Here is a 15,632-nt window from a genome sequence, read left to right on the forward strand (position 1 = left end):
CATCAGATTTTAAAAGCAGCAAAACCACCAAGAGAATAGTAGTGCCTCTTGAGGTCTGTGAAACCAGAGAGAAAGAAATGTGACCAGGGGATGCTCAACCAGGAATGCCAATTTCTCTCTCAACCTTTAGTATATTATGTTTGGTCTTTTTAAGTACAGAGTAGTGGTTTAAACATCAACAGGTCATACCTAGGGCTGTAATTCTCATACGAAATTAATGTTCTCACAAACTGGCAAGTAATTGCTTCAAGCAGAAGGAGCAATGGTATTTTATTTTATTACAATTAAACATTTGACAAAAATGTAAGTGGGAATGTATATTATTATTAAGCAGAAAACAGGAAACAAAGAAACAAGGTATTGAGACTTAAAATATCACTGAAAGTCTCATCGATGTTATCTTACACATAGTAGGTACTCAATACAACTGAACTGAAAATAAACACTTTATGTGCTTGCAAAATGTGTAATGCTGTAGTAAAGTACAATTTCCAAATATGAGATTTTTGTCTGTCAATTTTTTAAAAGCCTTTAAAAATATGATATGCACAAGCTTACCCTGAGGGAAAGTAAGATGGAATATAGATTATAAAACCTTCATGTATTTTCCACAATAGCATTTTGAAACTGGAACAGAACAAATAATTGTGGAAAAAAACTGAATGAACCAATTACTAAAAATTCAGTGCACTCATAACTACCTGATGGAAAATTTGAAGCACCTTTTTTGCGCTTTCTTATGTCATAATATGAAATGTATGAAGGTCTATATAGACCTCGATCTTCAGAAGCTTAAGAAAACTTCAAGTTGTAAGCCAAAATGTCATCAGAAAAAGGAAAATCTGATATAAAAATTGCTATGTAAGGCCACTGTTTAAAGTTCTTTCATGTACCGACACTATACAATTCATATACTTTGTTTCGTTTTTATTTCATAAGCAAAACTTTCAACATAGAAACGTCTGGATATAACTCAGTTCTCTATGAAACCATGCTGAGAGAAAAATGCATCAACAAATAATGCCCTTTTGAGACTTTTTGCAAAAGAAGCTGTAGTTAATACAACTTTTAAATTGAATACTGTAATTTAAAAGCAATTGTTAAGTGTAAAAAAGTTGCAGCATTCCACTACAGAAAAATAAAATTATTTTATCAAGAAAGTTACAGTATTAGTGCTTTAGTGCCAATTCTAACTCTTGATAAAAAGATGCTCCCAAATATTGTCCTGTAGTGTCGTTTCCATTTATAACAATTTCCGATTAGACTGCTGGGTCAATGTTTGTATATTCCTATTGAGAGAAAACAGGAGAAATACGGTCTTCAAAAGAATTGTCGGTTCAAACATCTGAGCTAGAATTTTGTTTACACTCCAATTTTCAAAATATTTTAATTAATATATTACCACTTGTACTCAAGATCCCCACAAAGCTATATATATATATATATATATGTATATATATATAGCCAAAGACAGAAAGTAACAACAAAACACATCAAAGCAGCTATCAAATGGTGTCAGTAGGACAAAGAAAATATATGGCACTCAATAGGCTAGTATTAGTAAGTTAATGAAAATAGCATTTTGCTACTTGGGTGAGTTTCACTGGGGACATCCCTGAAAGAAAAATCAAGACTCTTAAACCTTAGTCCCTCAAAAACAGACCCCAATATGACACGCACACAACCTTTATGTTTGTCATCATATGGCATCTAATTCTAAAACTACATGGACTCTTCTAGCTTAACTGATAACAGCAGAGAAAGCTATTAGAGGGGTTAAAGCTTTCTTGCTTTTGGATGGTTACCTACATTGTACGAAGATGTATGGTTTCAATAAACACAGGAAAAGGAATTCACAATAACAATAAGACTACGACTTAACAAATGTGAATTCTATATTGTGATGCTATGCAAAATACTAAATTACCAACCACAAACTGGACACAGGACCATGCAATTAATAAAAGAGCAAAAATGGTAGAATGGCATGTTTTTCTGGGACATTAAAAAACTTATTAATACATATAGCCTTACCTTTTACTAGGATCTTATATTATTAAAACTGAAAGAAATTTAAAAGTTGATTTATTTTTTGGCACTTATATTTGTATGGAAATGTCTAATTCCAAACAAAAACAGTACTGATAGAAAATTCTTCTATTTTGATTAATGAAATGTTCAAAATACATACATATATATTTTTGTCAACATCATTCCTTTAAATAGAGCCAGAGTTCACTGTATCTTATTTCTTTACTCATTATATAATATAAATAGCATTTACATTGATCTTCAAATATCTGCTGCCTACTAACAACTTTAAAAATAAACATTAACTGTAATACTGAAAAACTCCTTCAACTGAAACATTTTGTTTGTAAAAATGTATAATTATTCTGCATCACCTTCGCCCCTGACATGGCTTCTTCTACACTCACTCTCAGACTGATCCCGACATTCTTCCAATTATTTGAAAACCTATGTTAAGTAGAATGCTGAACTAGACAAATGAGTACCACCCTCGTTGAGGTGTTCATAACTTGACACTTGTGTCACTGCAAGTATTTCCTTGTTGGTCTTCCTCCATTGTGCCTCCTCCTGGAACCTGCCCACCAAGCCCTCAACCTCAGACAGAGTTTTCTCCTCCTCAGTCTAGGAAGACATCCAACTGCCACCACCTCATGTCCTCTCTTTTCTACCCAGATTTCCAGGTCCTCTATAATTTGCATACTCCTGTCTCTATCCTACTCTACATTCTACTGACAAAAAATGGATTTTTGGCTGTAGCTGCTTCTAAGTCCTGCTCTCCAAGACTCAGCTTCCAATTTCCCTCCTCGGTAAAGACAGTAGAAATCACAGTACTTAGCATATACTCCCTGACCATTTCTAACATCCTGATCTTTTCCACCTCTCTTTAGGCACTTCCACCTGTGGAAACAAGCTCTTCAAAAATATGGCTGTGCAGAAAAGAGTGAACATAGCATATCTGACCACTATCCTTTGAAAGGCCTGCTTATGCATATCTGACCACTATCCTTTGAAAGGCCTGCTTATAAAGTTGGACTTTGGCTGGCATCTAAGAATTTAGATTTCAGGAGGTTCTCACCATCGATGAGTGCATAAATTGTGCAAACAACATGGTCTATGCTGAATATCTGCTTTCTAGCTCAGAGTCTGGAATGTGCTATGTGCCTGGCGGGGGGTACCTACATGACCACCATTGGGCCCTAAGTCTCTAATGAGATTCCCTGCTTGGCAGCATTTCACACGTGCCCCCAAACAGCTCACTGTTTGGGGTCTCAGGCACATCCTGTGTGACTCCACTGGGACGGGACTCTTGAAAACCTGTACCCACTGTCCTCTGAACTTTGTCCATGCACCTCTCTGTGCTGATTGTGCTGTGCAGCACTCCGCTGAACATCACAGCTACCAGTGCCACCACAGGCTGCATCCTCTGATTCCTCCTAGTGAATCACTGAACCTGGGGTGGTTCTCGGGACCACTGACACAACTGCTGCTGTGTGCTAACTTTTTAGAGCTATAGATGTGTATAAGTTTGTGTGTGTTGTGATTAGATTCCATTCAACAAGCATTTTAAAAGACAGACTGTATGAAAGGTAGTAGGGGGAGACATGACACTAATGAGGTTCCCTCTATCCTCAAGGAGTTGATCAACTATTTGGGGAAATAGAAAGGTAAGAAGCAACAGTTAGAGACCAAATGAAGCAAGAGCTAAAGGCGGGGCTTTCATAAGACTTTACAGTGGATCTTAAAAGGAAAGAGGGGGTTTAATAAGGAAAGAATGGGGATCTGGAGGCAATTTCTAGTCAAGAGAATGGCATGAACAAAGATAAAGATACATGAAACATATTATGCTCCAAAAAACAGAGGGCACATGGGAAAACGTGGTTAGAAGGGCAGCTTAGAGCTGGACCTGGCTAACAAGTCTGGTCTCTTTAATAGGCAATAGAATCCTTGGAAGATGTTTGCACAAGAGTGATATGACTCAGACTATGTTTTGGGACAATTAACTGTGTTACTAGCAAAGGGACAGAATAAACAAATCACAGGAGGCAAGCAAGCAAGTTAGAGGCTCCAAAGATTCCTCGAAAATCCCTGGAATACCTAAGAATGCAACACACAGCAAAGGTGGCATTTCCAGTTGGGGAGGGAGGAGGACAAATTACTCAATAAGCAGTGTTAGAAAAACTGACTATCCATTGGGAAAAAAAGTAGATCCTGACCCTATATTGTTTCATAAAAACAAATTCTAAAAGGAAAAAGTATTTATATATTGAAAAAATTAACCATAAAACTACTTAAAGGAAACACAGTAAGGTATTTTTATAAGCACAAACATGATATGAAATCTAAAAGCCATACAGGATTAATATGACAGATGCATGAAAATTTACCAGGTCGGTAATGTAAAAGCCACCATAAAAGCTGACAAACATAAAATAAATAGCAGCAAAATGCGTGACAGGTTAATGCCCTCAGTAAATCAAAAGCTTCCACAAAGCAGTAAGAAAAAGTACCAACCCTCAACAGAAACACTGGTAGAGCATAGAAATAAGAAAACTGAGGGAAGAAATACAAATGACCAATAACACATAAAAAATATGCTCACATCATTAGTAACTGAAGAAAGGCATATGAGAACTATTTTCTGCTATTAGACTGACAACGAGTAATAGAGATTAATAATGTGGAGTGCTGGCTAGGCATAGGTAAACAGGCCCTTTCATGTGCTTCTGGTGAAAACAAAAATGAGGCAAAATGAAGCCATGGCAAGATACCAAAATGTCAATGTGCTAAGTTGCTTTACAGAAATAAAGAAAACCTGTAAACTATCCCTAGGTCATCAACAGCAACATTACATCCTGCGCCTGCAATGCAGGAGACCTGGGTTCGATTCCTGGGTGGGGATGATTCCCTGGAGAAGAAATCAGCTACCCACTCCAGTATTCTTGCCTGGAGAATTCCATGCGACTGAATAGTCCACGGGGTCACAAAGAGTCGGACATGACTGACTTTAACTTTTTTAAGTCATCAACAGAGGCGTGGTTAAGTAAGTCAGCAATCATCAAACTGGGGTAACACATACTCTTAGGGGTATATGACGATTTTCCAGAGTGTATGTGAATACAGACAGTTTGGAGGGGATTAATTTCCAGACCTTCAAATGCTCAATGCTTGCTTTCCAAAATTAATCTGCCTGTACAATTGGTTAAGGCTGATTCCCTTCCTTTTTATACTAGAAAGATACACCTTCTTATCCTGAATCTTAGTACTCTGCATTACCTGGGGCCCCTCCCCCCAAAAAGGGGCGCCTGGAAATACTGGTGATGGTGTCAAGAAAGTGAATCAACCCTAGTAGCTAGTAATAAAGATCATACTTCTGCAAGTCAGATGCTTTCCATTTCTTTGCCTTAGTTTAACTGTAGGAGGACAAAATCAACCTGTCAGTAAAAGAATATTTAAATACTTTTTGATAACAGATCACTAAGTGATTTTCTGGCCTATAATTCAGAGTGAGTCCAAAGAACTCAGTGGCACTGCTATAATAAAAGTCCTTTCATTTCCATCTACACAATCCTATAAACAAGGTTTCTCAGGATTTCTATCTACAAAAAGAAAAAATACATTAGAATCGATAATTAAACAATATTATCCTATACATTCTCTAGTAATACATAATATTTATCTATGAACACAAACTAATTGAAAAGAGAAATGCACTTCCAATAAAACTTTTGTTTAATCACTACTTAACAAAATCTGTAATATACTTATAATATTGTGATCGGCTGTAATGTTAATTCAATCCAACCTAATAGTCATAGAAATCTATTAATATTATCTGTCAAATTTTATTTGGTGAGCACTAAAAAACTTTCAAAGATAAAAGTCTATGGGGCAAATGGGATCCAAATTCAAGGTAAAAAAAAGGAATGATGCAGTATTTCTCACTTGTTAAAAGAGCCTGTCTGCGTATTTTAAAAAATGGATGCTAGTTATCAAATTCCTGTGGTGTGCAGGTTCACCGAAGAGATTTAAAATGATGATGTAACAATTTTACTTAAGATTCTCTATTTATAATATGCCATAAATTATATCCTATCTAACAAATTAAAATTATGATAAAAAAGTATTAGATACCAACCTAAAGATGTACAGGGAGGTAGATAATTTTTTGTACTTTTAGGGTATGTAAGCAAAAGAAGTTTGAAAAACACTGAAATAAATAAGACATCCACAGAGTGTAATGACATGCAGTGAACTGGAGCAATAGATGAGTTAAACAAATAGGAACACCTGGGACAACTGTAGTCAAAGAATTAGGAGGGTGAGGAGGACAAGTCTCTAGCCTGGCTGGCTAGCTGTGAGAGCTACAGACCCTGAGGAAAAATCAGTGGTCTGGGGAGAAGAGCAAATGTGATTTTACTTTTAACACCTTGAGATATAATTCACATACCATACAGTTCACCCATTTAAAAATACAATCAATGGTTTTTAGTGTGTTCACAGAGTTGTGCAAGCATCACAATCATTACTTCTTTTGTGCCCCAGCATCCTTCAACTCAAGGGATACAGCAGGAACACAATAGGTTCTTGTTGATTCATCTGATCTTGGTTCCTGCTCTATCTTTGTACCTCATGACCCCTGTGGTTTTTTCCAACCCCCAAAGCCATGAATCCTGGTCTCTAGCTTCCTCCCCACAGTGTATCTTTCTGCTCTCTCCTTCCCCTCTTCCTATCCACATTCAGAAGAGCTCTGGTAGGCACCAAGCTGACAGGTACCTGGGGATGCCTGGAGTTTAGGACGCTGAGGAGCTGCATGTTTTCCTGACCAAATGCAGTTTTTCAGAGGCAAAGTTCCCTGAGGGGGCTTCATGAATTCTGAATAGCTTCTCCGTCCTAGTCTGGTACATAGTCAGACAGACCCTCAAGAGTTTCTGGAAACTTTCTATAATGAGCAGAGAATATTTCATGGGGGCACTTATGAATGACAGTGGATAAAAGTCTCTTTCCAGGGGGTAACAGACACTTCTCCTACCTCCTTATATTCTAGCCCAAGCACAGAATCCAAGACAAAGGAAACATAATAAAATGGAATTTGGGTGCCAGAATTGGGTTAATATGACAAGTGCATGATGAATGAGGAGGAAGCATTTTAGTTTTGCATGTTCCTAACACTGCCTTGGAATCTTACTACTTTGTAGGCAGCTAGGAAGTTAAAGTAGTTTTAGGGAAGCTATGACAGTTCTGGTAAAAGGACAAAATATATTAGGAGCACATCAAGGATCTCCCCTACTCCTCCTTGAAGCTGTTTGGTACTGGACACAAGAAGCACATGTCTGATGGCACAGTAACCAGACTGTACTACAGATGAACATAAGAACGTCAAGCTATGAATGATAAGCCTCGACAATTCAACATGGTCAGAGAGTGAGGAATCCAGACAAGATCACTGTAAACCTTCCTGGTGGACTTTGAGGCATATGCGAATACACTGGTTCATATCTAATTTCAGAATCAAGAAGCTCCAAGACACCTAGATTAATTAATTAACCAAGCATCCTTAATCTAGCTGGATGTCTAATAACGAAAATAACAAACACCTTAGTAGGGCAAAAAAGCCAAAGCAGGGTACAGCTGCTGCCTGGACTAAGGTTTCTATCCAGGGCAGGAGCTTCGAAGTCCCCCGCCCCCGCCCACCCCCAATGCTAAAGCTTGGGATGAAGCAACACTGGAAGAAACCAAAGACTCCAGGACTTCACTTCTTTTCTTTAGGGTATGAAGGTCAAGGTAAAATGGAGGACTAGGTCTAAACTACCAGTTGGTACTATGCAATGGGATTCCAGAGTAGCACAATACTACTAGGACATCTCTAAGGCGAAGTTAGTCTTAAGTACCTTAGTTCAGACCCTGACAGAAACAGAGCAGTTTGTGATGCCTCATTCCTTTCCCTAAAGTTCAGGAGAGTGTGGAGCCCAACTGTCAAGAAGGGTGCTAACAGTAGGGTGCTTGATTTCATGCCATGCTCAGAGAGGTGCACCTAAGTTCAAACAAAAATCTATACAAAGTCTGGCTCTGACTTGCAGGCATTGACAGTAGCCATGCTGGAAAAGCTCATGTCAAAGTAGCTAGTACACAAACATCTTTGAAGTAGTATCCAGAATGGCAGGCCCAAGAAAAAGAGTAGTAGACACTGTTTTATTTAAAAAATCTAGTGTTTGGGGACAACTTCTAAAGCACTCAGCTGGCAGTGAAATGCAAGAAGAAGGTGAAGCCACAATCTGCCTGGGACCCTAACTACAACTGCTATATCCTAGATAATACAAAAAACCTAAGCCCTAAAGACTGGAGACCCATAGCAGGTTGTATCTCTTTCTAGGACAAACTTGTTATGTCCTAAGATGAAGGCTTGATGTCTGGTTTCTACAGGCTGTTAAGTGAAGCTGGCAGGCAATGTGGTCTGGAAGAACATGGTGGCCAGCAGGAGTGCAACAAGCTGAGGCAAAGAAAAGGATGAGGAAATTGGGCAAGTTCACTGAGCATACAGACACTGCAGGCTGAGGCAAACAGTCAAGTGAGCACTCAGGCGCCCAAAATCATCTAAAAAACACAGGTAAAAATGGAGCTAAGTGAAGCTAACACTCAAAGTTCTGCACAGAGCTAACAAAAGACAAACATGCTATGTACATGAAACCCAACCTTGCAATTGAGGAAAAGGCTTGCCTCAGCCTTCCTTCTCGAGTGGGGATCAATGACCAGCTTCCCTGAGAACAGCCAGGCTGCCACCTTTGACTGGGGACGCATGCCTAGAAGATCTGCTGCAAAGAAACTTGTCACATGAGACAGGAAGAGAAGCAGCACTTTGATCCAATATATGGAAGTGTATGAGAGGGGAAAATGACTTCAGTCACTCTCCCATTTTTAAACAAGAGACAGCTTTCATAACACTAAGAGTGATAGACACAGTGAAATTAAAAACCTCTTTTAAGGTAGTCAGTTAAAATTGAAGGGTGGGAGAAGTTACAGAAGATATTATTCAACTCGAAAACTTCAATAAAAAAATAAACTGTTAACTCCATTCTACTGGTCTACTTATTTTGAAAAATAAGTTTTACTAAAATCACTAAGTAAGCTCAGTATAAAGGCTTTATCAGCATGAATATTTATGGGAACACTGAAGGCTAGAAAATTTATAAAGCTACAACTACATTATTTGATAGTAACATTAGATATATATCTACTTCTAAAAAGAAAATATTAGCCCCAAATTATTAACAAAAATGAGTCAAAAATTGACAAACACACCTCATAACAGTAAAATGCTATTGTTCTCATTTCAAATATTTGCAAAAGTTATTTTTATATAGTTATGCTGCATTTTCAAATGCCAACATGGCAAGTTTAAATAAAATCAATCCACAACTAAAGAGTACACAATCCAAATTATCAAGTAGTAAAACTTTTTAATAATAGTAAGAGTTAGCATATAGTAATGATGATTGCACAGTGCTGTGAATATAAGTAGTGCCACTGAATTGTATAAAAATGGTTAAAATGGCAAATTTTTTTATATGTATTTTATCACAAAAAACGAATGGGGAAAAAAGAAAAGTTAGTGTATTTTGTAATTATGTGCCATTTTTATGTAGTCAACTCAGTATTTTTTGGTACCTAGAAAATTCACATTGTATTAGGTTAAAATGTATCAGATACTAAGTCTTTACCCAAATTTCCATTTCAAAGATTAACCATAGGAGAGAAATTCTAAAGTAAACTGTTCAAACAGCTGGCATATTTAAAGTATTTGAGGTATAACAGCTAAGGCATTTTAAAATTAAGTGGTCTCACAAATCTATTACCATTATTCCTTTAAGTTTTTCTTCAACTATCATGCAATAAAAACTTTGATATGTAGGCTGCTTCTTAGGTCAAAATTTAATTTAAAAAACTGAATTTATCTATTAAACATAGATACTTTAGGAGTTCTAAAGTCACTCAACATTTTTAAATGATAATAATCCAACTAACCTTTTTTTCCCTCTGTAATCTTTCTCTGAATTTATTAGTGATAAATCCCCTTGGACCAGTGAACCGTAAACGCTGATATTTAGCCTGAATGTACAAGCTCTTCTGTACTAGGTCTGATTTATGTTGGGAATGAAATCTGCCACTTCTAAAGTTGGTCTGTAAAGGAAAAAAATAATTAAATGTTAAAACTACAGCTTCCAAATCTACTTTATTAGTATAAGAAAGGAAAAAAGGTCTGGAACTTAGGGCTGCCCTTAATTCTAGGTATTACAGGTATTTAAAGGGAAAGGGTTAATGATGGTAATAAAGTATGTTTTCCTCAAATTAGCTTCTTAGTTCATTTTGTAGTAATAATTTAAAAAATATTTTATATAAAATGAATTTTTTAAACTACTAAGTTAAATTTTTTAATTCTTGAAATTTACCATACTAAGAAAAACACAACTTTAAAAATTTCAGAATTATTGTTCTGATTCATAGTGAAATATATCAAATCCCAAATGGGAGGAGGAAGACATTAAGTATCAACATCTATTTGAGAATCAAAAACTCTCTTAACTTTATCCTTGTCAGTAGTTTTGAGTCAATCTTTCTTTACCATAAAAATCCCACTACTGCACATATATCCAAGATAAGAGCTATACTTAACAAGACATTTCCTGGCCTGTATACTGTCCAGTATTACAACAGATATAGAGGACAATGAGTATTTGTATGTCCCATGTGGGAAATATACAACTGGTATCTTACAAAGGAGTAATTTTTAAAATTAAGTAGATTCCTCTTTCTAAGATGATTTCACAAATAGGTATATTATGCATAATGAAGAAGAGTTTATTACAAAGTATTTATGCCAGGCCTATTATTTTCTTAAGGCTACAAACAATTTCAGGTAAAACAATTATAACTTGATACATCAGAGCTAATCTTGTGATTTACATTCCCATTTTTACATATCTAATAAGGTGATTACTATCTGACTCTGAATTAGTCCAATTTATGTAAAAAGTAAATTTTAATGAAATAGCTCCTTTTCTTAGGAAGGATTATTTCAGCTCCTTTCAATGTTAAAGGATTTTCCCTTAAGGAGAATGGATAACAGGAAATAGATCTTACAAGTCTTAGAAGAATTACTACGATCAAGTACATATAACCAATGAGAAGTGCAACATGTAGGAAAACACTTAAATCTGAAAGTCTTCCTACACTGTCTCTGAGTTATGCAGACACTACATTTTTAGTTTTATACCTCATTGCTCAAGAGATTAAAAGATGATATGAAACATGTTTAAATATTCTATGGCCCTAACTATTATATTTTAATATTTATTTATTTGGCTGTGCTGGGTCTCAGTCACAGCATACAGGATCTTCACTCTTCATTGCTGGCAAGCAGGTTCTTTTAATTATGGCATGTGGGATCTTTTTAGTTGCAGCATGTGGAATCTTTAGTTGTGGCATGAGAACTCTTAGTTGCAGCATGTGGGATCTAGGTCCCTGACCAGGGATTGAACCCGGGTCCCCTGCATTGGGAGCGTGGAGTCTTAGCCACTGGGCCACCAGTGAAGTCCCCTATTTTTTATTTTTGAAAACCTAATGTCACACATGCTTTTAGGTACATGAAACATTAGTTAAAATTTTTATCTAGGCAATGGCTACAAATTGTGTTACTCCCACTGAAAAAAATCTTTTGACATCTAGAAATTTTGACTTAGGAAGCCAAGGTGTTAATAGAAGATCACTCAAGTACACTCCTAGTTTATGGTCTGGAGATCATTTACACTACCTTTCTGGTCATACTAACTTCCTCCTAGTGAACTAACTGCTCTAGCCAAACTGCCTGCTACTTTCCAAAAAAACCTCAGGTTCTTTTCAGTTTTAGGGGAGGGGAAAGAGACACTGTTGAGTGGAAAAATATGAAAAAAGGATTTATCATAGGTAGGAAATTCAGTCAAAATGGATTTTAAAAGCACCCCAACTTCTGAGAGCAAGGAGAGAGAAATATAATACTTTGCACTGTAATTTTTATTCCATGTTTGCGGCATGAATTGTTCTAGAAAAACAAACATGTCAGTTACATAAAAGTAACACTGACATCAGAGATAGCTGTACAAGTAATTGTAATGCAATGAAATATGTTTTAACAAAGCATGTGGGACCAGAGACTTTCTCTGATGATCTGGAAGACCTGTGAGGGTTGTGTGTCTAAGGGCAGGGTTTCTTAATTAGTGAATCCTGGAGAAGGTTCTATAACTATGTGATTATATCTTAGAGGTAAAGGGGCAGGATCTTGTCTGCCTCTCCACCTAGAGCCACTCCATCTAGATCTGTTTTATGTATTTGAGTTTCCATGTAATACTTGAAAAAGGGTTCCACTGGTAAAATATATTTGAAAATCAAATTCTGAGGAAAGGGGTCATCATTAAACTGATTACATTTAACTACAATCCAGAAATACTAAAGCTATTACTTCAAAAATAACATAAAGAGTTTTTAATTTACTAACACTTAGAACATTATGTTCTAAAGTAAAAACCTAAAGCAGGAATTAGATGAAAAATAGCACTCTACCTTAAAAGGTCTTCTAAAGCCTCTTGTATTTTGATGGCTTTCCTCACCTTCAAGTGGTCTGTGAGTAATGACATCTTTTCTCTGCACAGGATAATTCTGCATGAAAAAAGTTATTCGTATGGGTTAATATATTTTAAATTTTATTTTTAAAAGTTCAACATTCAAAAAATACAAAATTTTTTTTTGACTGTGCCTCATGGCATGTGGGATCTTAGTTCCCTGACCAGGGATCAAACCCGCATCCCCCTACACTGGAAGTGCAGTCTTAATCACTGGACACCCAGGAAGGTCCCCCAAAATATACATTTTAAGTGCATGGGATTAAGGACACAAAACATGTAGCATGTAGCTTGGCTGACGAACACACACACATCTTCCTTCATGTAACCTATGCTAGTTTGTGAAGGGCTAGTTCAATTCATGAATGTGAGAAGCATTAACAAAATACACACTTTTGCATTAACACAGTCTGTGACTTTTAGAAAATGGGACTGTAAATCTAGTATTTACTCAAGGCATCCAGAAAAGAAACAAACCCATTATTACTAGGAATTGCTACAGTTCCCACTGACCGAGAACATAAATTCTCAATGCTGTAGGAGGCAGGTGTTGCTGACTCATACTCCTGCTTTAAGTAGATGCTCCTGCCATAACTAAGAAAGTATCAGAAAGCAGAGTGTTTGTGTGTGTGTGTGTGACTTTTTATATTCTCTATTTTTCCACTTATTATCTGTCAATACATTTTTTGTCTTATTTTAGGAGTTGCTTTAATGTTTATAGTTGTTGTTTAGTCGCTGAGTCGTGTCTCTTTCACAACGCCATGGACTATAGCCCACCAGACTCCTCTGTTCATGGGATTTCCCAGGCAAGAATACTAGAGTGGTTGCCATTTCCTTCCCCAGAAGGCAGAGTATTAAGACTGTAACTACAAAGGACCTGAAGCCTTTGATGGAAACACAGAAGATGGGCCCATTCTGAAGATGGGTTTCTTTTTCCAAAATCAATAGTCATAACTTTCTATTTATTCCATTTGCTATGGAGTCTACTTCTCACAAATTTTCCTCTTTCACATCTTTATTTCTCTCCCCAGTTCAAGAAAAGTCATATAAAATCCTTTTCCTAAGTAGTCATCTTGAGTTTATACTAAGTCTATATATTTGAATAAGTACAAAAAGACACATGTAATGAGATGAGACTGCAGGGGACCTTGAGAGGGAGGAGGTGTATTCTGTACATGAAGGGGCCAGTGGGAAGACTATACCAGGCGGCTTCTGATGAGGCTCCAAATTATCCCCACAGTCCAGTATCCAGGCCCCTATGTTACTGCCTTTGAATGTGGGCTCTATCTAGTGACTTGCTTCTTACAAATTGAGTATGGTCGAAGTGATGGGATAGCACTTCTGAGATTAGGTTACAAATAGACACTGCTTCCATCTTTCTAGCTGTCACCTGCCTGCTCTTATGGAAGGCAGAGGCCATTCTGTGAGCTGCCCTTTGAAAAGGCAAATCTTTAAAAACAGAAAGTAGATTAGTTGTTAGCTGGGGGTGGGAACAAGGAATAAATAAACAGGCTTGAGGGATCTAATAAGGGTGATGAAAATGTTCTAAAACTGGATTATGGTGATGGCACACATCTTGGTAAATTAATAAAAGATCAATAAATTGTATGCCTTCCCTGGGTAAATTTTATGGTATGTAAAATAAGCCTTAATAAAGTTGTTCCAAAAAATTTAAGAAACCTAGTTCTATAATACATGCAGTAAAATCCTGTTAAATCAAATGAGATGATCATTTATTTGGTCATAACTATAAGCCTTAACAGAATCTTAACACTGAACAACAGAATCATAATACTTATTAATGAACAATTACAAACATGAAAAACATTGGTGGTCCATGTACCTAAAGATACATGTGAGAAGGAAAATGGAACATACAAAAATAAAAAAGTTGGGAATACAATCTTACTGAGTAAGGTTTCTGAATAAACTTTCTAAAATTTGATTTTTCAATAGATGTAGGTTTTTGGAATTCATCAACATGAGTATCCTTTGACCTTGAAAAACTGGAATGTTGATCACTCCTAATAAAATGAAAGAGAAAATAAGAATCTTTTATTAGTTTATGTTTATCCAACAAATAAGCAAGAGAAATCAAATTACATCCTTCGGAAACAAACCAGCATGACAGTAAAAAACAACAACAACAACAAAAACTCAATTATCTATCGCTACTAAAATTACAAATAATAGTTACGAGGGTTAAAACCCTCATTTCCTCATTTTTCTATGAACGTTAGTTAGCCAAGTTGGAAGTTAGCAACAGGGGAAAATAGTATTCTGAGGACCAGGGTTCTTAATCTGGAATCCAAGGACAGGCTTCCTAGGGCTGTAACTCTTGAAATCATACATAGACTGTATGTTTTCTGAGGGAAGATAGCCACGGCTCTTGAGCCTTTGGCAGCACTGGACAGCCCCGCCCTGGGCCAACAGACTCAGTGGCTAAAGTTCCAGAGAAGAGACGGGTGAGCAACTTGGGCCTTCTCATTGGTAGAGCTGGGGCCTCTGTACTCTGGCTCCCCTCTCCTTTTGAAGTGAGTTCTGGAGGCTCCCAAGGGTTATTCCTGACCAGCTCTACCCGGGACGGAGGTCCTTCCCTGGCTTCTCCTCTGACCCCTGGCCTCATTCCCAGAGCCCTCGAGGGGTTCTCTTTCTGTCACATCCCACCTCTCCCACAGTGCTCCTCAGACCCTTCCTGCTCTGTGGCAAACAGCTCACAGCTTCGGGCTCACTGCAGCTTTCTACAGGACCCCACTGACACAAGGACAAAATCCACACTCCCCCTCACTGACCACCAAGGCCCTTCTGGTCACACCCTTGCTGCCTTGGCCAGTTGTTTCATCCTAACCTCCCCAACACCCACACCAAGCTGTGGGAACATCAGCTCCACGAGGCCCCTGGAACACACCACAAAATCGTCTGCCTCTACACGCTGGCCCATCCAGTTCCTCT

The 15,632-nt window shown here is 37.3% G+C and overlaps 1 protein-coding gene across 4 annotated transcripts in view; it reads right to left on the reverse strand.

Annotated features, from left to right (window-relative positions):
• Positions 1-238: 238 nt before the first annotated feature.
• The window catches only part of BCLAF3 (BCLAF1 and THRAP3 family member 3), a 51,293-nt gene continuing 35,899 nt past the window's right edge, over positions 239-15,632 (reverse strand). For 3 of the 4 annotated variants that reach the window (XM_065915431.1, XM_065915433.1, XM_065915429.1), the window contains 4 exons: positions 14,590-14,704; positions 12,622-12,717; positions 10,051-10,206; positions 239-1,289 (listed from right to left, as the gene is read on the reverse strand). In XM_065915431.1, coding sequence (XP_065771503.1) covers positions 1,260-1,289; positions 10,051-10,206; positions 12,622-12,717; positions 14,590-14,704 — 397 coding nt within the window. In that variant the 3' untranslated portion in view covers positions 239-1,259. The remainder of the gene's footprint in view (positions 1,290-10,050; positions 10,207-12,621; positions 12,718-14,589; positions 14,705-15,632) is intronic. The other variant, XM_065915432.1, reaches the window with a different exon arrangement.

Source organism: Muntiacus reevesi, chromosome X (assembly GCF_963930625.1).
Source record: "Muntiacus reevesi chromosome X, mMunRee1.1, whole genome shotgun sequence".
Lineage (NCBI taxonomy): Eukaryota > Metazoa > Chordata > Mammalia > Artiodactyla > Cervidae > Muntiacus > Muntiacus reevesi.